This window comes from Tupaia chinensis, unplaced genomic scaffold (genome assembly GCF_000334495.1).
Source record: "Tupaia chinensis unplaced genomic scaffold, TupChi_1.0 Scaffold144378_1, whole genome shotgun sequence".
Classification (NCBI taxonomy): domain Eukaryota; kingdom Metazoa; phylum Chordata; class Mammalia; order Scandentia; family Tupaiidae; genus Tupaia; species Tupaia belangeri.
This window is the reverse complement of record NW_006204238.1, coordinates 2741971-2765032: the sequence shown is the minus strand read 5'-3', so window position 1 is coordinate 2765032 and position 23062 is coordinate 2741971. Positions and strand designations below refer to the sequence as shown.

The 23062-nt window shown below is 38.8% G+C and overlaps 1 protein-coding gene across 2 annotated transcripts in view; it reads left to right on the top strand.

Moving 5' to 3' along the window:
* The first annotated feature begins 6 nt into the window (after positions 1-6).
* GHR (growth hormone receptor) overlaps positions 7-23062 on the top strand; it is a 275628-nt gene continuing 252572 nt past the window's right edge. For both annotated transcript variants that reach the window (XM_027767675.1, XM_027767674.1), the window contains exon 1: positions 7-91. In XM_027767675.1, coding sequence (XP_027623476.1) covers positions 52-91 — 40 coding nt within the window. In that variant the 5' untranslated portion in view covers positions 7-51. The remainder of the gene's footprint in view (positions 92-23062) is intronic.

Sequence of the window (23062 nt, the reverse complement as noted above, 5' to 3'; positions counted from 1 at the left end):
CTGCTGGGGCCAGGCGGGCCGGAGGCCCGGGCGCCAGCGGCCCCAGCCCGGATGCGAACGCGCGCTCTTTCTCCGGAGGCGAGGCTCAGAGGTACAGGAAGGGGTCTCCGGGAATCTGTGCCCCCCTCTGTTGTGCCAGGGGTCCTGGGAGTGGTTGGACCCTGGGATGCCAGTTATTTATGAAAATGGAGATATGTCTTAGATATTTACACGGATAATTTGCTTTTCTGGGTGGCTTGGGGGTTGGCTGTGCTTCCCTCTTCCTTGCGAAGTTGTTTTCTACTGGTGGGTTGTTGTAACCCGATCCGAGCTGTGGACGTGTTTCTGTGTTTGAGTGTTGGGAGGTGGGGTCTAGTTGAAGTTGGTGGAGGGGAGGCAAGGAGCTGGAGGCGACAGGCGAACAATTCACGCTGGTGCCGAATCGGGCCTGAGTGTGCAGTGCGTGGAGGGGTTTCCTCCGAAGACAGTTTTGTTCAAGTCGTAAAAGTTTCCCAGTGTGTCTGTGTTTGACATCATCAGCGGACTGGGGCAGGAACTGCTGAGGCTGCGGGGCTGCCGGGGCGAGGGAATGGAGAGGTCTGGCTGTGCGCGCCTACACCGCGCGCTTCTCCGCAAAGCAAACGGCCTTTTGCGTTTTTGTGCCGGCTGCAGCCGCGCGTTGGCACCAGCGGAGCGGGATCAGTAGAGTCACAGCCACCAGTGCCTGTGAGCTGGGGTGGGTGGAAGTTGTGGCGAGCCGAGCTCTTCCAGTCTTGGACATACTCGTGGTTATGATATCAACTGGGCGCAAAGTTTTGACAGAACTGCAGGAGGCATGAAGACTGCGGGTGAGTAGGGTAGCCTGAGACCGGGAAGAGGGCCCGGGAGGCGCGCAGAGGATGCGGGCTGGGTCACCCACCTGCATGTGCGTGGGGAAGACGTATAGCCAAGAACGCTTTATAGATAGCCCAGCCGGGACGCCTGCTGCGACCTGGCAGCCGGGGTTTGTGGTCTGGCGCGGGGTGTATGTGCTGAGTGGGTGTACGTGTGCGCTGTGTGTGTTTGTGTGTGTGCGCGCGCTCGCCAGGGGAGGCGTGTCAGCGCCTGAGCCAGTAAGGTGGGGTGGGGGGTGGATGTGCCGCCCGCATGTTTATGCCACCAGGAGACCTTGGAAGGGACAGAGAAAGGTAACGGGAGGGCAGAGGGTTGGGAGGTCACAACGGTTCTTGTATAGGTTGAGTACCACGAGCTTTAAGTAACTAAACCGTTGTCTTGGAGGGGCAGAGAGATGGGAGTGGGGTTTCTGGCTCTCTCAGAACTACGAGGAAAAAATGTTTGAGGCTTTTAGGATACAGAACCCTGAAGACAGACGCAGCTTGGAGGTGCAAAACTGCCAAACTGCCATTCTGCGGTACTAGCGTCCACAGTCCAGAGACTGTGTGGTCTCAGGAATGCTCACCTTGAGACTTCCCTAGTTTGTGTGCCTGGGAAGGCACTTGCTTTTTCTGCAGACCTGTGATGTGGTAGCCCCGGCTTTGTTCCCTGAGCAACTGGTGTTCCAGGCTAGTTTCCACCAGGATCACTCTGGAAGTCCCTTATTCTGCGGTGCCCCAATACCTTGGAGATCATAACTCCTGAAACATTTTGAGAAATTAAAATGCAAGACAGAGACAAAATAAAATGACTTAGCAAGCAGGGTTGTTGGTTCCATTTATTCTTTTTAGGAGTTGTGCTTCATTTCGAGAAAAGCAAAACTCAGTGTTCCCAGATTAAATTTCAAGGGACCTCCAGAGAGAGTTTCCTTTCAGATAGACCTTTGTATAGAAGGATGTGTTTTAGCCTGGAGACCCTGAACAAACACTTGTGGTTTAAAACGCTTTTCCCATCTCTCATCTCTTTCTCTATAAACTTCTAGTTTCACATTAGTCTAAGGAAAGTTGGTGAGTCAATATTCAGATTTTGTTTTTTGGAGTAAATATATGACAGTGAAATTACAGTTTTGGTCCCAATGCCCCCAAAAGCCAATACTTAATGGGCAGAGGTGTGAAATGAAAAGTCTATAAATGCAATGACAAAGTGATGACATAAGTATATATATATACATATTTTAAAACTGAGCATAATTTTGCCTCACAAATATTTGTTTTAGTGAGAGTTTGGGGCTATGGTTTTGATGATTAGTTTTAAACAACAGACTCCACATCATAAACCACTTTAAAATGGATGCTAGAAGCCTTCGCTATGCTGTCTCTGGTGCCTGGGTTAACAGATGTTTATGGTGCTTGGAAACCTATGGGATGGTCATGTTGAATATCTTGTTAGTGCAGGACATAATGTTTATAGCATAATGTAATAAATGGAGCCCCAGCTGCGGCCTGCTTGTGCCAACTGCATGAAACATCCCGGCACGGAAACAAATTTTGAAGTTGGTCCAACTTGGTGCGCTTTTTTGGCTATCAGCTGGCAAGCCTTGTTAATGTAAAGATAAATCTGAGTGATACAGTGAGAATGTGGGATAGCAACTTGTTTAGCTTAGAAAAAGAGACACAGGTAGTGCTTTTTAAATCCATTAGCCTAAAGATTAGCTTGTTTGGTTATTCCACTGGTAAAATGCCTAATTATGAAGACCGTTTATTTTTTCAAGAACGAAATTTTAAAAATATGTCAATAACGAAAGCGTTTACTTTTTAGTGTATCTACATGTGTCCGTACAAACTGGTAACGATTTAAGTAACATTCACATTCAATCTGTCTAATCACCTAATGACTCTTGAATTGATAAGAATTGAAGTTTGGTAAGACTGGAGTCATCCCTCAGTCAGTTGTGCAAACAAAACAGTATAGATGATCTTTTTGACAAGTATTATTTTTTTCAGCTTGAAACTGATGTAATATAAATACTAGATTCAGTATAATGGTTGCCTGGGATTATAACTGACCTAAGTGGTAGTTCTGTCCAGAGCATTAACTCCACTTCAATGTCCGTGAAAATGGGCTACTTCATCTGCTCTTAGAAGGAAGCAGCTGGGAAAGGAATTGAGGAGAGAAATAGAGAGGCAAGACATTTATGGGACGCAAAAGTGGATGGTTATTTGTTGGTGATAACATGTATGGTATCTTCGACTGGACTGGTGTGAAGTGTAATTCATGTTGGGTAAATTCACTTTACAGGCTGTAGTGATGTATGGTGATTGTATATATAAAATAAATCAAAATAATAAACAATCAAAGTTCTGCCTTGTACTGAATCAACACTTTTTCCCCCCATCCCTTTGCCTTCCCTCAGTTTATAGAGCTACATATAATGAAATAATCTGTCTCTTTTCTATGAGTACTATCTCAGGAAACATATATTATACTTCTTGAATTCTTTTTAAGCCATCCTTGTAGTTGTTCTTTACCCACTGGGGCGGGGGGAGGGAGGGCTCTAGCCTTGTCTACCTTCAGCAACATGGCCTAGATTCCACTTTTTCTACATTCCTCTTAATAAATGTTATCTAAAACATAGATCTGGAATTCTTAGTACTGGGCTTTATACATCTATTAGGGTAACTTAGTAATACTCAGAGCATTTTTAGCCATCTTGTTATACTGTTGACTAATTTCAAGCCTGTAAATAAGAAAAAAACTTGTCCTTTTGTGATTATTAGTCATCCATAGTCAAAGCTTTATCATAATAATTTCAGGGAACCAGAAGTTAGCATAATGGCTACGTCGCTGGACTCTCACGTAGTCGACCGCGGTTCGCGTCCCGGACCCGGTGGCTTAAAACTCACGCCGGGCGCATGTGCGTGCGTGCCCAAGATCCCAAGAGGAGAATGGAGGAGAAGGGATTGTGGCGTGACCATCCCCCCGGGGGGTGATTTCTCGCTTTCTGTCTCTATGTCTCTCTCTGTCTGTCTGGCGAGCACACGTGCCCTATAACGAAAAACTTCTCAAAAAAAAAAAAATTCAAAATATTTTCATTCTTGGAACTTACTATAAATTTATGAAACCTATAATGTTCTCCAGATAAAATCCTATTTGCCATGCAGTTTCTTAATTTCTTCCCGTCAAAGGATAACACCCTCCAAAAAAAAAAACACCCTGAATGCATAACATTCTGAAAATAGGCAGATTCAAGCTGCATGTTTTAAACAGGTAGGACTGTGGCATATTCTTTTCATTGACCTCATTGTGTTTGCTTTCATGAGCATGAGTCAGTGCTAGAAATTAGGCATTTAGTGAAGGCTTGATCTGCCCAGGTCCCAGAGAATATGCCATCTGGCCCCAAATGAGGTGAAAGTACATGAGTCAGAAATGTTTTCTCAGGCAACTGGGTTTTAAGATGTACATACAGGACATGACAGTGCATACGGCCCGTTTCTCAGGAGGTTAACGGCTTGCTCATACCATAGGAAAGTAATGTGCAAGCCACACAAACAGGTATAACGTGGCAAGAGTGTGACTCGAAGCCTCTGTGTCCTGTTGTGTGTCTGGACTGGAGTTTGACAAAGACTGTTATTTCTGACTTATCAAATCCTAGCTGCCTGGAGGGAAGACAGCCAAGCTGGCCTACACAGAGGAGCCCATGTGGCTCCCAGGCAAGCACTTGGAGACCCATTGACTCACTTTTTAAATCAGTGTTTTATCTACATGCAAATGAGCTCCCCCAAGACTCACTTTTCTCTTGTGTAAAAATGGTAATGCTTATCTCCCAAGATTGAGGTCTCTTCGACAAGCTCTGTAGCACTTATGGCTGCGTTAGATGCCTGCCCATGTGATTGATTTCTGTTCGTGGTATCAGACTGGGGCTTCCCAAGTAAATTATGAGTTCCTCCTGCCACCTGCTGAGTATCGGCCACCTGAGCATCTTCCTGCAAGAAACATTGACAGCGTTGCTTTTTCAGCAAGTCTAAATGTGAGAAGTGGCTCCTTTTCTTGGTGCGGGGAAAGGGGAGGAGAGAGAGAGAGAGAAGTCACCTGTGATATAAACTAACACCTGAGCCCATGTTTTGTGAACATATCTTCTATCCAGACAAGGGGACAATGACAGTCTTGTGTTCTTAGAAGAAATTGCCCATGCTGTCCTGTGTGTGTGTGTGTGTGTGTGTGTCTTTGCAGGGAAGTTTCTCACTTCATTACTTTGCATTATGTTCTCCATTCATTTACATTTGCATCTTCGCTTTATTCTGTTCTCATATAATGGGAGGAAATAATCAATGATAAAGACTACTTTATTTAAAGTTTAAAATTCTGTTTCACCACTCTCACCCACCTTTCATGTGACAGTAGACCCATTAATAAGTACCTGGACGTGCAATGTCCAAATCAAAATTCTACTTTGATATTTGAAACATCTAAATTAGGGTGACATTGTGTGAAATAAAGTGTTAGAAAACCTGAGTCCCCTCTCAACTCAGCCTCTAATGGGCTTTGCGATTTTTGCAAGCTATCGATAATTAACCTTCCTGGGCTTCATATTTCTTATATGCTAAACACACACACACACATCAAAGAAGAGGAGTAAAAAGATGACTGTCAGATTCTTTACAGGGCTATGACTTGAATCCATTTAATTATCAAATTTCTCTCTTCTCTCAGCTCCTTTGACACCTTGCTTGAGCCTCTTGAGAACACCTGTTTCATTTTTAGACTTGTAGTCTTTTACATCTCTGTCTTGCTAGATTGTAGGCTCCTCAAGAGTAAGAAGTAAGTTTTATTCATTCCTATATGTTTTCCACTCTTTTCTGAATACTATAAACCCAGCAAAAATGGAAAGTGTTAGTAGAATTGATGTGGAATGCTTTGGATAACTGATGTATAATTTATACTACTTACCTCACAATATCCAACAATTTTTAATACAAACACCAAGACAGAGTATTTGCATATTTTATTCCCTCACCTTTAAGTTTTAATCAGTTCACTAAAACAGATAAAAAACTGTTATCACAACTGTGTTTCCAGGTTCCATTCTAAAAAAGTACAACCATCATGATCTGAAGCAGAAAGTTTCTGAAGAGTTATCTTTTGTTGTTGCTTTTGCTTCAAGCTAAAGAAAATTCCAAGACCAGATTCCTAAAAGGAGGATGACAGAGAGATCATTGTTATTCGGTCGTAACTTCTTTTCTTAGTGCTTCTCCCTACCTTTTAATATGAGCAAATGAAGCCTTAGGTCAAGCACTAATTTTATGGTAATGATTCAAAAAGGTAGTGATTTCATCAGAAATTGCTGGGCTGTGTGTTTTTAATTATTATCTAAACTTACCTTCAAAGACTTCACTCCAAAATCAGCAAATCATTTCTTCTACAGTGTCCTTAAAACTTCCAGATGTGTTTACTTCTCTGATCGTGGCTTGCTTCTTTTGTTCTTGACCTCCCTTCAGCTAGTTTTCTTTACACTAATATTATAATCCCAGTGAAATATACTTCTTGGATTGTGATTTTGTTAAAACATAAACAAGTCTATCTGCAGCTGGCTGGGCTTCCATGTAGAAATGATTCCCTAAGGAAAAAACTCAGTTCCTCAGGACCCAGCCCAGGTGGTAAAAAATACACTGATAAAGCCTTTATTCAGCATTAGAACACCTCAAAACTTTGCAAATCAAACAGGTGCTTTTATGTACATACTTTTCTGTGGTGGACGACTTGCTGTACTAGACATATGTTATAACTCTTTGTTACCTCAGTTCTCTATACAATTAAACTCTTAAAGTCACCTTAATTTAAAAACTGCTTTTTTTTAAATTTTTTTTGAGAGAGATTTTTGCTATAGGGTGCATGTGCTAGCTGGAAAGATAGAGACAGAGAACAAGAAATCACTCCCTAGGGGAAATGGCCATGACATAATCCCTTCTCCTCCGTTCTCCTCTTAGGATTTTGGGCATGCATATACATTTGCCCTGTGTGAGTTTTAAGCCACCAGGTCCAGGACTTGAACCACGGTCAACTACGTGAGAGTTCAGCAGTGTAACCATTACATCATCTGCAGGCCCCCAAAACTCTTATTTAAAAAAGAATCCTTTCTGTTTTTTTAGTAAATATTTACTATATTATGAATTAATCGAGCCAAAGAAAAAAATCCTTATTCTTTTCTTACTTTTAAAAATGTACTTCTCAGGCCAGTAGGTGGCATGGTGGCTAAGGCACTAGATTCTCATGGTTTGAGTCCTGAACCCAGCAGCTTGAAAATCATACCAGGCATGCATGTGTGCATGCCCAAAATCTCAAGAGCAAAATGGAGAAAAAGGGATTATGGCATGGCTATACTCACCTCCCTCCCACTACCTCCCCCAGGGGTGATTTGCCTTTCTAGCTGTCTCTTTCTATCTGTCCAGTATGTACACACACACCTAGGACAAAAAATAAAAAGACAAAACGTACTTCTCATATTAAGCAGTATATCCATCTTTTTTACCTTTGAGTTGTCATATCTAATAAAAATAGAGTGTGACAATTAGAAAACAGAGTTATAGATAGTTCTTCCCTGTGCTTATTGCAATGAAAGGTCAGAAGTGACTTGTGTGATTTGTGATGTAGTAAATAGCTCAATTGGAGTTTTATTCTGGCTGTGAAGAAGTCAGTTTTGATTGCCATTGATCTGGAAAGTAGCCTTTGTTCTTGGTCAGTATAATGACGTATGATCCTAATTCACCCTATTGGCTGTTCTTTAGACACCTTCATGCTTTGTGATTATTATCCCATAAAGCCTTACTTTGGCCAAGCAGAGTGAAGAATAGTTTGACAAAGCAATGTGATGAGTGGTAAGTTGTGAAAAGAGCTCTGAAGATACAGCCTTCTCAACAGCTTCTTCCCCTAAGGGTAGGAAAAGATCCCAGAATCCCTGAGCAAGACAATGACAGATGAAGGAAAGACATCGTTTTATGTGTCATGAGTCAAAATGATTAAAGAAAAGAGAAAATGAAGAGGAGCGACTTCTTTCATGTTCGCAGTGTAGTGTCTTACATCCCGAGAGTCCCTGGCAAAATGTATCTTCATGATGACCTTAGTCTTTAAAATATATTGTCTACTTACAAATATAGAGAAAAACTGAGGTGTTGATAAGAACTTTGTGGATAGTTTGAGGGTAGAGGAATGTAGACAGAATCAGATGATAATTTGGATGTAAGCAAATTTGATACTATTCTCCTTAGATTAATTATGGCACTTGTCCTTGATAACCAGCTTTCCAAAGTGCATCCTGTTTGGAACTTTCAAAACATTTATTAAGTTTTCAATATTTGAAGCAAGATGGAGACATGTTTTAATTTTTATGTAGGACTCAGTAGGATGTAGGAGTCTCATCTATTTTGCCAAGTATTAGAATACTCCTTATCATGGAACATGACATTTTAGTTATTTGCTTTTGCCCTATGAAATTCAGTGGGTTTTTTTTAAATTCAGTGCTTCCCATGCAGTTTTTGTTAAGAATTACTTATTTTAATTTTATTATTATTATATTTTAGTTTGACCAGAGAGAGAGGAAACTGAGAAAAGCAAGCCACCAGGTCTGGGATTCGAACCATGGTCAGCCATGTGGGAGCCCAGTGCCTTAAACCACCATGCCACTTGCTGGCCCCCAAATTTCGTGTTTTTAAAAATTCATTCCTTTCAGTACATATGCAGTATGTGTGAATTGGTCCTATGATCTGAAATGTACTCAGGAAAAGATGCTGAATAAGTAAGTTTTTTAAAAGTAGTCTGCAGGATGTAAATTTGGCAACCAAGTGTTATTTTTGATATCATTGTGAAAGATCAAAATCGGTATATGTATTTAGTGAGTCATTAGTGTGTTCAAGGAATGCGTTAGACATTGGGGATTAGAAAAGTAGCATAGGACCTGACCCTTGACCTTGGAGCTCAGCATTCAAGCTCAGCATTCAACAGTATTAATTTTGTATGTGGTGGGGCCAGCTCGTGGTGTGTGAGGAAATGGAAGCCCCTGAGAAGTGACAAGACTTCCTTCTAGGATTAAACTTCACAGTGGCAGTGACAGATTTATAATCCAGTTTTCTAACTTTCTTTTAAGGGCTGTTTCTTTTACACCACGTTCCCTCCTATTAACATGGAATATAACCATTGGATACCATGTCGTTTATTTCTGTCATTCATATGGGAAGGTGACAGCTGTGTTAACTATCTGAGTGAGTAGATAGTGAATTGAGACAACTGACACTTCATCAGCAATTCTTTCCACTGGGAACACACACAGATGCCTGGTGAGGTGTCAACCACTGTGAAAGCCTGCGGGGAGGTTGGCATTCTGGAAAGGGCATGGCATAGGTTTGGCAATCATACAAATCTGGCTTATCCAGCTGGATTTGAATCCAGCTTCCTTTATCTTTATTTACTATCCTTATGATACTTAGCAAGTTAATTAAACTCTTTGCAAAATGGGGATGATGAATCTTACTTCCAAGCCTCTTGTAGTTTCAGTGAAAAGTGACAAGACTTCCTTCTAGGATTAAACTTCACAGTAAATAGTGCCTGACACATATTGCACTCTGTGAAGAGAGATATTTCTCCTTTGTAGAGGCTCTGGGAGTAAAGACTTACAGCCATTATTCATGAAAGACCAACTGGATACCAGTTGTTTCTTTTTACTCCCTCTTCCTTTTATTAATTAACCAAATTAGGGCTTTAATCAATCTGTCCCTGAGTGTTTGTTTTATTGGAACTATTGAAATTTCTCTCCTTCAGGACCAGCAGTTAGTGTAATGGCTATGTTGCTGGACTCCCATGGAGTTGACCGTGGTTCGCATCCCGGACCCAGTGGCTTAAACTCACGCCTGGCACATTTGCATGCGTGCCCAGGATCCCAAGAGGAGAATGGAGGAAAAGGGATTGCGGCATGGCCATTCTCCGTAGGGGGTGATTTCTCACTTTCTATCTCTCTGTCTCTGTCTGGTGAGCACACATGCCCTATAGCAAAAACCTCTCAAAAAAAAAAAAAAAAAGAAATTTCCTTCCTTCAGAAGTATACTGTTGACCATGTCGACCAGAGATGACTTCTTGTGATTTCTCTGTCAATGTGACTAGACTATTGCCATGTAGCAAAAATGAAAGATACACCCAAGTGGTTATTGGTGGCTTATAAAATTTTTATTTTAAAATCAGTACTAAAAGCTATTTCTGTATGTAGATATTTCTCAGATTTCTATCTGCCCCTGATAGGAGTTCCTTTGTAGGAAAGGTGATACTTTTAGCAAAATAAAGGATAGTGAAAACTTGGCCAGTGGAGTGGTAGGAGTTGTAGTAATAGACTTTCCTGGATAAAGAACAGTGTATGATGGTCCATATTAAATATTAAGATAGGTGATCCTAGGGGCCAGCAGGTGGCATGATGGTAAAAGACGCTGGACTCCCACACAGTCGCCATGAGTTCAAGTCGTGGACCTGGTAGCTTGCTTTCTCACTTTTTCCCTCTCTCTCTCTCTCTCTCTGTCTGATCAAACTGGGAAATAATAATAAATAAAGTTAAATAAAATAATTCTTTAAAAAATTCTTAAAAAGAAACAAGATAGGTGGTGCTAGAGAAGTGCATACAGAGGCCTAACAGTGTTTTAGTTCCTGATTTGAATAAATATGCAGAGTGTGACATATAGATCCATGCTTTCTCATTATTGGAACACTAAAATTGCTTATTTCTGCTACAGAAGAATTCTCTATAAACGTGAAATCCTGACTCTCCTATAAAGTGAACAGATGTAAAATGATACAGATATTGATTAACAAGGGAACCTGAAAAGATGTTGTAACGATTTCAAAGGAGAAATGTATGTATAGTAAAAGAATATTAAGGTGAATTTGCAAAAATTTTCTATTCTCAGAGAACTAACCAATTACAGTCCAGTAGGAACAACAGATTTACATTTTTATAGTTGAAATTGTTCATGGCTCACTTTGACAACTCCTAACACCTCAGAACTGAAGAATAGCCTAGTTAAAGACAAAGTCTCAGACTCCTATAGGACCATCTACTTCCTGGAGGCCTTGGTATTTCATTGAAAGGATATCCAGTAATTTTTGCTCATTTCAGTCTTAAATTATTTCTTATACCTTTACAATTTCACTGGCCATTATTCCTGTTTGAACTCTTAATTTGCTAATGAAAATTTAATAAGTGGAATTTGTATAACTGAGAATTTTGCGTATTTCAGATCTATATCTAGCTATACATTTAATTTTAAAAACTTTAAATTATGGAAAATTTTAAGCATACATAAAGAGAATAGCATTTTGAGCTCCAATAGTTTCTTTTTCTTTTTTTAATAAAGAGATTTTTGCAATACCGTGCATGCGCTCATTAGAGAGACAGAGAAAGACAGATAGTGAGAAATCACTAGTGAGGATAGCTACACTGCAATCCCTTCTCCTCCATTATCCTCTCGAGATTTTGGGCATGCATTCACATGCATCCAGTGTTAGTTTTAAGTTGCCCAGTTCAGACTTTAACTGCTGACTATATGACAGTCCACGGATGTAATCATTAAGCCAATTGTTGGTCCCCATCATCAATATTTTTCTACTACTGTTTTATCTTTCCATTCTGACCCCGAGTATTTTTTGAGACAAAGTACTATCACTGTTTAATAGTATCTTATTTATTAATTTGTTTTCCCATTTTTTTTCTATCTCTGTGATAAAAACATCAAGACTTTTTTCTCTGTTCACTCTATATCCCAAAGAAAATGCTCAGTAATTTATGGTTAAGTGAATGAATAAATCATTTTAATAGTTTACAGGTTTTTGTTAGTATTTTCCACATGATTTTTATCCTAATGTTTTCCTAATGTTTTTTATCATGTGGTGAGGATTTTTCCGGGTATAGAGTGAAGAGTTATTTTCAGGGACCAAGTATAACCCAGAGAACTATAATATCTTCCTGTAAACAACTTTGAACTGGTATATTCAGTAGCCACTCACTGTACTTGCAGATATCATGACAGAAGGCATGTCTTGGTTTGGATTTCCTCTAGAAGAAGACCATGAGACAAGAACTTAAGTTAGGGGGAGTTTAATCAGCAAAGTGAAATAGGAAGGGAAAGGGGCAAGTCATTATGACACAAGTTACCATCACTGGCAACTGCAATTTAATTTCTTTGAAGAGATCTTGGAGCCCAGGCAAAATACACTTCTCAGAGTAATCTTGCCCAAAGTTGAAAGAGTCCGAATATTTACCTGTCAACTCCCATCAGCCATTAATCCATGGGCACAAATGCCCCACCAGCCAATACAGTCTTTGGGTGTTAGAACCTTAGCCTTTGGGCAAAGACGTGCAGGTGCTGGCAGTTAGAAAATGGGCAGTGAGAAATATTGGCTTGTCAGAAAAGTCATGGCACATTTTTGTATAGAAAAACATAGAAAAACATGTCATGACTTTCCCAATGATCTAATGGTAGGGATGAAGGGATATAGTTGGGAAGGGACAGGTTACTTGCATATATACAAGTAATTATAATTACAATTATATTATGTACAAGTAATTATAATTACAATTACATTATAATTACAATATAATTTTTTAAAAGAAAACTTTTTATTTGGGACTTATTTCAGATTACTGAAAAATCGCAAAGATTATACAGAGTTCCAGCAGTTAACATTAGTAATGGCTATGTCGCTGGACTCCCATGTCAACTATGGTTCAAGTCCTGGACCCGGTGGCTTAAACTCACGCCAGGCGCCTGTGCATGTGCACCCAAGATCCTGAGAGGAGAAAGGAGTATATATACACACACACACACACACACACACAATATCATGCTGTATTTGTCAAAAAAGAAAAAGAAGAAACCAATCTAAGTGCAATATATAGGCGAATCTATACTTTATTCAGATTTTTCTAGTCATTCCATAGTGCTCTATTTTCTGTTTCATAATTCAATTCAGAATGCCATATTGCATTAAATTTTTAAAAACAGATTCTTTCTTTCTTTCCTCCATGAGAAGTGAGAGACACTTCCAAAAGAGTCTTCATGCTGCAATCTCACCTCCAGCCTCAGCCAGTCAAGATTATGAGCATGTGTGCGTGTACCTGGCATGCATAACGAGACCTTGGAATGCTAACTGAGGAGCGTCCCTTATGGCCTCAACATCACAGTCTGCTATGCCAGAACTTTGCCATTGCGGTTGCGATTTTTATGATTTTTAAATACTGTGTACACCTTCTTTTATTTGGGCTCTCTCACGTGTTAAAATAACTTGTCTTTGTGATTAGAAAAGGGAAAATACAGGGATGTGAATCCAACATCATGGTGGACATAAGGCATGTTTTCAAACTAATCAAATCTATCAATACAACAGCAAGAAAAAGAAAACCTTATTACGTAGTATACGTATATGCTTAGCTGAGCCTCCATTAGTAAGGTAAGAGGTACTAATAAAAGAGTGATAACTTAGAAGGAACTTTATTTTGAAAGTATGTCCTGAACATCAAGTATGAAGTAGGATCCACTAAATCATATGCACATTGAGACCCTACAATGTGCTTAGCATTATATGTGTATATCACACTCATGCCTATGTTGACAGGGCCTCTGCACTTAAGCAACTTAGGTGAGGGAATTACTCAGGGGAGTTAAGGCAAATGCCCAGGGAATCGCAACTAGTAAGTAACAAAGCTGAGATTAAAACACGTTTTTCTGACTTTAGAGAATACATTCTTTTTTTTTTGAAGAGGTTTTCACTATAGGGTGCGTGTGCTCACCAGGCAGAGAGAGACAAAGAGACAGAAAGCGAGAAATCACCCCCCAGAGGGGATGGTCACACCGCAATCCCTTCTCCTCCATTCTCCTTTCGGGATCTTGGGCACGCACACACACGTGCCCGGCGTGAGTTTTAAGCCACCGGGTCTGGGACGCGAACTGCGATCGACTACATGGGAGTCCAGCGACATAGCCATTATGCTAACTGCTGGTTCCCTAGAGAATACATTCTTAATACTATACTCAATTATTCTTACTCTTCTCCACTTGCCCAGCCCCTATTTTTAGTGCCTTTTTGCTAGGGGTGCAGTATTTAAAAATTCTATTTTTTTTCTTTTGTTTTATTTTCTTGTTTTTACATTCAATCACAGTACATTTTTACAACATATAAAATGAATTTTCTCAGCATGAATACACTGTATATTCATTCAGCTAGTGATATTACCAAATTATCAAGAGAGAATTTTCCATCTTTGTGCCCATTAACTGTTCTTCTTCTTTTTTTTTCCCTTGATTTGTTTTTCCACACTGTCTCTAATATCTAAAGTTGCTCTCCATGTTTTAACACTTTAAAATCTTTCAGTTTCTGCCATAGACTGCAGACATTCTGTATATATTAAGTAGGGGATATACAATGCCTCTCTTTCATAGTTGTCTTGCTTTCCTTAGCATTAAATCTTACATATTTATCCACGTTTTTTGGTAGTTTTTTTTTCAGGATATCATATTTGTATTTATTATACAATACATTTTATACTAAGATGAACATAGAAGAACTACATTATTTGCTATTCTCCAAAATAGTAAGGTAGAAGGTATAGCAGAACTTAGGAAGGTAATCATAGAATAAGTCAGTATTTTCTGCCATCTCTGGCTTGTACTGATTTACCTGTGCTACTTCATAACCTTTAAAGGCATTTAGATTTAATGCTTTCTTTAATTTCAATTTATTTTATACATTCAATCATTGTACTTCACTACAGCTTATAAAATGAATTACCCAACTTGAATATACTTCACACCAGTTCAGTTAAAGATATCACACAATGTTATCATCAATAGACAATTCTCCATTTCTGTGTCCCTTAAATGTCTTGCCTTTCCATTTTTCTCTTTGATTTCATTTCTCATTCTCCTCTATCTCCCATCCTCTTCCCACACTGTTTCCATGTTTCTGTATCCTCTGATCTTTCAGTTTCCACCGGAGTGTTGACAGTCAGTATATATTAAGTGGAGAAATACATTATCTCTCTTTCATAGCCTGGCTTGCTTCACTCAGCACTATATCTTACAAATTCATCAACTTTCTATCAAATGCCAGGGTCTTGTTTAAAAATTCTATATTATCAAACTGCAACAGACCTGGATACATGATATATGTCTTAGTGGGCCGAATTAAGTGTCAGCCTTGAATTTGTGGATTATTTTCAAAACCTTCCTAAGATTTGTGAAACTTGTTCTATTTCTTACTTCTTATTTCTTTCATTTTTGTTTTTATTTATTTTTTTGCTATAGGGTGTATGCATTTGCAGGAGAGAGAGAGAGAAAGAGAAAGTGAGAAATCGACCTGCAAGGAGATGGCCACCCCACAATCCCTTCTCCTTCAGTCTCCTCCAAGAATTTTGGGCACACATCCACACACCTGGCATGATTTTCAGGCCACCGGGTCTAGGATGGACTCAAACTGCCCAGGTGGCCATGTGGGATCCAGCCACCTTAACCTCCACTTCATCTGCTAGCCCCTTCGTCTCTTTTTAATATGCAGTTATCCACATAAATTGCCCAAAAAGTTCTTCAGAAAGTCACTCATACTCCAATAATAAAGTTTTGATACAGGGCAAATAATAGGCATAGAAGCAAGAACTTTCAAAGAGCAAGGCATTGATATTAATAATTCAAATAATTCAAAGTATTTTATTATTTATAATGTGTCATTTACTGTAGTTGATTTCCATGTCTCAGTCTTTTCATGGTTACTTATTTTTTTTAAAATGTTACATGAGGGATATGATTTCAACGAAATCTTTGACTTAATCCCTATATTTACAGTGACCCAACTGAACATATCCCTTCATTGCCTTGAAACCCTGGGCGTAAGATTCAGAAGTAGAAAATATCCAAGCTTTGACTCTAGAAAGATAAAGAACATGAATATCTAGGCTAACCAATGCTGAAATTCTTCTAGCTTCTAATTCTAAATTAAGAAAAGAATGGATTTCAAGGCTTCCTTTGTTTTTGCCTTGATTACAAGTTGTCAGAAGTCTAGATTTTGTATCTAATAACACAATTTACATAACACGCAAATAATTGACTCAGGGTAAGGTTTTATTTCTAGAAGATACAAAGGGACCGTCATGTAAAAATGGGCATTTTTTTTCTTAGAAGAAATAAGCGGGGATTGACTGAGAGTTAATCCCTTTCAATTCTAATGTTCAGAGCATTACACATTTTTAAAGGAGAAAATCATTACTTTTCAAAACAGATATATGAAACTATTTTCTTGACTTAAATGACTACATTAAGTTGGCCTGATCTTAAACCGTGACCTTCAGTCCTTTGAATGTGTAATTACAAGCATAATCTGTGAATGCAGATTTGTAAACTGGCCCCCTTCGGGGCCATGGTGTGTCCAAAGCACTGAGCCATATTAGCTGTCTGACAGGCCTTCAGCCCTGCAAAGTATTGTGCCTTCATCTGTTTATACACAATAAGAAAATCTGGGAAATGGTCTCTCTTTTTACCAAAAAAAGAAAAAGGAAACAAAAATGTTTAAACCTACTATATATATCTTTATATATATCTTTATATTATATATATGTGTATATATATATATATACACACACACACACACACACACACACACACTCCTTTTCTGACTGCTTTTCTTTAGGATTTCCTCTGATTTCTAGAGGAAAATTCACATCTGCTTTTCTATGTCTAAACTCAGACTTGCTTTTATAACTGATACATTATAAGCACTTGAAGAGGATATTTAAAAGTACTCATGGAAAATGAGTACTATGAAAAAACTATGCATGGAGTTCAAAAAAAATTTTGCACCATAACTAACTTATACTTTAATTCCATTTTGCCACAAACTTTACCCAGTCCCCTTATAGTCTGCTTAACAAATTACTGCTTTGTAGGCAATTCTAATGAAGTGCTTACTATGGCCAGGGGCATACCAAATCCATTTTTTAAGTTAAATTATTTAACTCTACCCAAAACCCTGTGATCCACCTAATTATATATTTGGTGAAACTATGATGTAGAGAGGTTAAGAAATTTGTTCAAAGACCCATAGCTGGTAAGTAGTATGGTCAAGATTCAAACCCAGATCTTCCAATTTCCAAATGCCTCTAACTGCCATGCTTCTAGCTACTACCTGTATGGTGGTTCTTTCATATTCCTTCTCTTCAAGAATTATAGTTTAATTTCCCTCCTTGGGAGTGTATGTTGAACTGTGTGATTCATTTCTAATGAATGAGTAAACTGTATGTGAAAATGTGTGACTTTGGAGACGAGGTCATTCAAAGGCACTGTCACTTCTGTCTCGATTGCTCCACTTTTATTCTATCTGAGTCATTCACTCTGAATAAAACCAGCTGCCAAGTTCTGAACTGCCCTGTGGAGAGTCCCACATGTAAAGAAACTGAAGGAATTCCAACAGCCAGTGTCAAATGAAGAGCTAAGGCCCTCAGTCCAACAGGAAGTCTGAAACCAAAGCCTCTAGACAACAACCTCTATGAGAATAAGGTTGGAGGTGGGACCTTCAGCTCCAGTCTAGCCTCAAGATGACTGCAGCCCCCTACCACCAGCTTGACTTTAACTTCATAGAAGACCAAGAGCCAGAACCACCCCACTAAACTGCTTCCAGTTCCCTGCCCCTACAGTGTAAGATAATATTTGTTGCTTTAAACTGCAAAGTTTTAGATTAAATTGTTATGTAGAAAAATATAACTAATACAGGTCAACACTACCTTAATGATTTTTTTAAAAGACAATATTTGAATTTAACTAATTCTTAAATTTTAAAACATTGATGCTTACCATATTGCAACACTTGAATTTCGGGAAGACATATTCAAAGTATAGCATGTAAAAAGAAGAAACTCCAAGATAAAAAATCTGCTAGCAAGTTAAAGCTGTAGAACATAAATACCCAATTAACATCATAGTTATAATAACCATTCTAGGATTTGGGATTTTGTAAGTCAAAGTACAACTGCTTGTTGATCTCAAAAGGTGTTACGAAGCTGTGATAATCAAAAACAGCATGGTACTAGCACAAAAACAGGCATGTAGACCAATGGAACAGAATAGAGAACCCAAAAATAAGTCCCAAAATACACAGCCAATTGATTTTTGACAAAGGGCAAAAGACAATTCAGTGGGAAAAAGAAAAATCTCTTCAGCAAATGGTGCTGGAATAACTGGATATCCGCCTGCAGAAAATGGAACCCTATCTCACCACTAACAAAAATCAACCCAAAATGGATGAAAAATCTAAACATATAATATCAAACTATAAAACTGCTGTTGGAAATCATAGAGGAAAGTCTTGAAGACATCTGAGTAGGCAAAGACTTTTTAAATAAGACCTCCCAAAGCATAGGCAAAAATATTGAAAATAGACAAGGGGAACTGACTACATTGGGCTAAAAAGCTTCTGCACAGCAAAATAAATAATAATTAAAGTTAAGAGACATCCCTCAGAGTGGCAGAATATATATTTTCAAACTACCCTTCGGATAAGAGACTGATAACCAGAATCTACAGGGAACTCAAGCACCTTACCCACAAACATATAAAAAACTGAATTAAAAACCGGGCAAATAAGCAGAAGAGACATGTCTTCTTCTCCAAAGAAGACATATGAATAGCCAAAAAATGAAAAATATATTCAATGCCTTTTATCATAAGGTAAATGTGAATCAAAACCACAATGAGATACTGCTTAATCCCAGTCAGTGTGGCTAAGACAGAAAGAGTAAAGAATGGTAAGTGCTGGTGAAGCTGTGGTGACAAGAAAACTACCCTACACTGTCGGTGGGAATGTAAATTAGTATAGCTATTGGGGAGAGAAATATGTAGATTCCTCAAAGACCTACAAACAGAACTACCATATGATCCAGCAGTTCTACTTCTGGGTGTCTACTAAAGGATAGGAATACACTCAGTCAGAAAAACACTTGCACATTCATGTTTATTGAGGCATAATTCACAATTTCTAAGACATGGAACCAACCCAAATATTCATGAACAGATGAACGGGTTGAAAGTGTGGTGCATATACACTATGGAGTACTACTCAGACATAACAAAAAGTGAGACTTTAGCATTTCATAGAAAGTGGATGATATGGAAGATTTACTGCTAAGTGAAAGCAAGTCAGACAATCCCCACTCAATATGTATTGAATGTCAGCACTCTATGGCAGAAACTGAAAGATTGGAAGGTATAAAAGCGTAGAGAGCTACTGTGGATGCTGGAGACCATGTGGGAGGAGGGAAGGAAATGGTGAGGAGTGAGAGGGAGGGAATCAAGGGGAAAAAGAAATAAGCATAACATTTAAGGAACACAAAAATGGAAAATTATCTCTTGATGATAATGTGTATGGAAAACACCATTGACTGGGCTAATGTGCACTATATTCATGCTGGTAAAATTTATTTTGTATATTCTAATGATATATAGTGATTGAATAGAAACAATAAAAATAGTTAAAGATATTTTATTTAAAAAAGAAAAAAAACCCTACAATTAGAATTGTAATATAATCCAACAATTCCTCTCCTGGGTATCTACCCAAAGGATAGGAAAACACTCAGTCAGAAAAACCCTTGCACATCTATATGTATTGCAATATTATTCACATTGATAAGACATAGAATCAAACCAAATATCCAAGAGAAAATGAATGGATTGAAAAAATGTGGCACATATACACTATGGAATCCTACTTAGCTATGAAAAACAATGAGATCCTGTCATTTGATATAAAGTGGACAAATATGAGATATGATGCTAAGTGAAGCAAGTTAGACTATGAAAGAGAGGCATTGTATGTCCCTGCTTGATGTATACTAAACATCTGCACCCTCTGACAGAGTGGACTAATATGCACATCATTTGTGCTCAGAAAAACCATTTTGTAAACTGTACAGATGTACACTGATTAGATGTAAATAAAAAATAGTTTTAAAAATCCATGCTTTCAAAAGAAAGGACATTAATCATAACAAAATTACTTAAGATAACATTTGAGCTTTTAAAAATCCTTGTGGGAGAACTCAGGAAATATTCTGTTTCTAAGTTATCACTCATGATCTCAAATTGTCAAGAGCGTGTTTGCACTTTCCACAACTTAAAGAAGGATGTAAAAGCAAAGCCGAATTTTAACCTCTTTTCTAGTAGTTTCACTTAACTTTTCAAAAGGGTCTTGGAAGCTCATAGGTCAAGTCATTTCTTGGTTTTCTCTGCCTGACAAATTGTATTAACTTTGCTTTATGGCCACTTGCAGTTTAATAAATGACTTGGACTTTGATTAATATCTTTAGAGTTTAAGCCTAAGAATTTGTATAAGACTTTGATACTGTAAACTTATCCAAAGATGGACTCTGAATGATGGAAGGAAATACATTAGTGCCAGTTTGAGTACTTGTGTAAGTACTGATTTTGGAACATTTTAAAGTCCTTACAAAAGATCCTCATTAATTTGCCTTTTTAAAAATATGTAAAATTGTTGTTCTCTTATATATTTACAACGTGACTTCAGTAAGCTAAGGAATTTATTTATGACATGAATATGGCTACTTTACAAACACATTCTTAAATTCAAAAGATATTTATTGAGTCTTTACATTTTGTCTAGCAAAGCATTCAACTAGATTTTGGAATATTATGATAAGCAACCCAGAAATAGCCTCTGCCCTGCCAGATTTCCTGGTCTAGGATGGAGAAAGACATGAACCAAGTATAATGATAAAAATACAAACAAACAAAAAAACTGTTTTAAGTAAGTATAGGGGAACTCAATCCGGGCTGAGGTTTAGTGGTTAGGGAAGGCTTTCAGGGCTAGCAGGTGGAGGTGTGGTTAAGGTGTCTGGATCCCACATAGCCAAGAGTATGGTTTGAATCCTGAACCTGGCAACTTGGAAAACACACAGAGTGCACGTGCATGCGTGCCTCAAATCCTGAGGAAAATAGAGATTGTGGTGTAGTCATCCCCCTGTACCCCCACCAGGGGGATGCAATCTCTATCTTTCTCTTGTAAGTGCACATGTCCTATACCAAAAAAAAATAGGTTTAAAAAAAAGGAAAGTTTTGGATCTAAAGCAATAGAACTGAGAAAGAGAAGGAAGAACAGAGAAATGGGATCCAGGAAGGTACCAGTACTTTTAAGAACTGAAAGCAGTCAGTGTGACCAGAGTGCAGGAAGCAAGAAGGCATATGATCTTAGAAAAAGCTAGAGAAGTAAGCAGAGACTACATCTTAACACCATGTTGCAGGCTGTGTTATATCTTTATCTTAAGAGCTATAGTATACCATTGAAGGGTTTGAAGTAGGATGGTGTAATCAGGTCTGTATTTTAAAGAGTTCACCTGGTTCTATTTATGAAGATGGTGGAAAGCTATTCAGGGAGATGGGTTGTGGGTCTGTTGTGGGACAGAGACATGCGTGTTTTGGACAAGGGTGGCGATACTAAGGACTGAGAGATGTTAATAGATTTACAATCTACTGTGAAGGAGAGTAGACCGAACTTAGTGCTGACTTGGATATGACTACATGAGAGATGTCATAGATTACTGTTAGGTATTGGGCTTCTTGAACCAAGTGTGAAATGTTGGAGGGAGACCAGATACAAGTGGTGGAAAAGTAGGGAGTGGTAGTTCAGTTTGGGGACATTTTAAACTGGAAGCCTTTTTAAGATATCCTCAAAAATACTGCAGTTTTGGATCCTCCATCAGAAGAGATACAGTACTTGGAGACATAAAATTTGGAAGTTAGTGGTTTACACACAGTATTGAAGCCACAAAGGTTAAGTGAGACCACACCCAGTGTGAAAATGAAGTAGGAAAGAGAGCACGGATCTGAGTTGCAAGAAGCTCTAATATTTAAAAACCAAGTGGAGTGACCAGCAGTTAGCATAATGGCTATGTCACGGGACTCCCATGTAGTTGACCGTGGTTCAAGTCCCGGACCCCGTGGCTTAAACTCATGCCGGGCGCATGTGCGTGAGTGCCCAAGATCCCAAGAGGAGAATGGAGGAAAAGGGATTATGACATGGCCATCCCCCCTGGAGGGGGGGGGTGATTTCTCACTTTCTGTCTCTCTGTCTTTCTCTTTCTGGTGAGCACACTCACCCTATAGCAAAAACCTCTCAAAAAAAGAAATAAATAAATAAACAAGTGGAGAAGAAGTTGACAAATGTGAGAAGTGTGACTGGGATAGTTGGTAGTGTGGCATCTATCTATCTCGGAGGCCAAGGGAAAAATCATTTAAAATGTGAATGGGGCAAAATAAGAAAATCCCGTAAGTGTCTTTTGGGGTTAGAAAAATTGGGGTTCTGAAAGAATTAAAGGAGAGTAATTTGGTATAGTGATGGAGGCAGAGGCCAGAATGAAGTGTCATGGGAAGTGAGTGGGAAGTAAGGACAGAGAGATAATGGATAGAGATAACTTGAGACATATGGTCCCATCCTGGGGGGGGAAGGGGAAAGAAGAATAGACCTTATACTAGAGAGGAAAATAGAGTCAAATGAGGGATTTGGTTTACAAGGATGTGAGACTTGAATATGTTTAAAGGTTGATGAGAAAACCAGTGGGGAGGATGAGGAGGTGGCTGGAAGATAGAGAATAGATAAATAATCATTAGGATTCCTGGGAAGATATATCCAGAGTAGAGAAAAATAAACTAATTTGTCTTTGGAGAGGAGAAGGGAGAAGATCCCAGCTCTTCTGTCCTAGGGGGAATGTGTGCAGATGCAAAGGTGTTTTGATGTGGTAGGTAGTGGATTAAAGGACTTTACTCTTGATGCTTTCTATTTGCTTGGGAAAGTATCAAATCACATACTGAGAGAAAGAGAGAAAGGGGGTGGTGGCATACTGGGAAAGAAAGCAGGTGATTGCCTGTTTTTGAAGAGAGTGGTGAAAACCTGAAAGTGAAAGAGAGGTGCTATTCTTTACTGAAGGCCTCCTTAAGGTTGATGATCACTAATTCATGGTGATACCATTGTTAAAATGCTATAAAGTATTGAATCTTTTCCAGAGGTGCTCAGCAGACACAGAGAAAGTGAGGTCATCTAGATCTCAGATTTTGTTAGAGTTGTCGTGGAATGATAGTAAGGGAGGTGGGATATTGCCATTGGTCAGGGAGCTTTTGACATGATACAG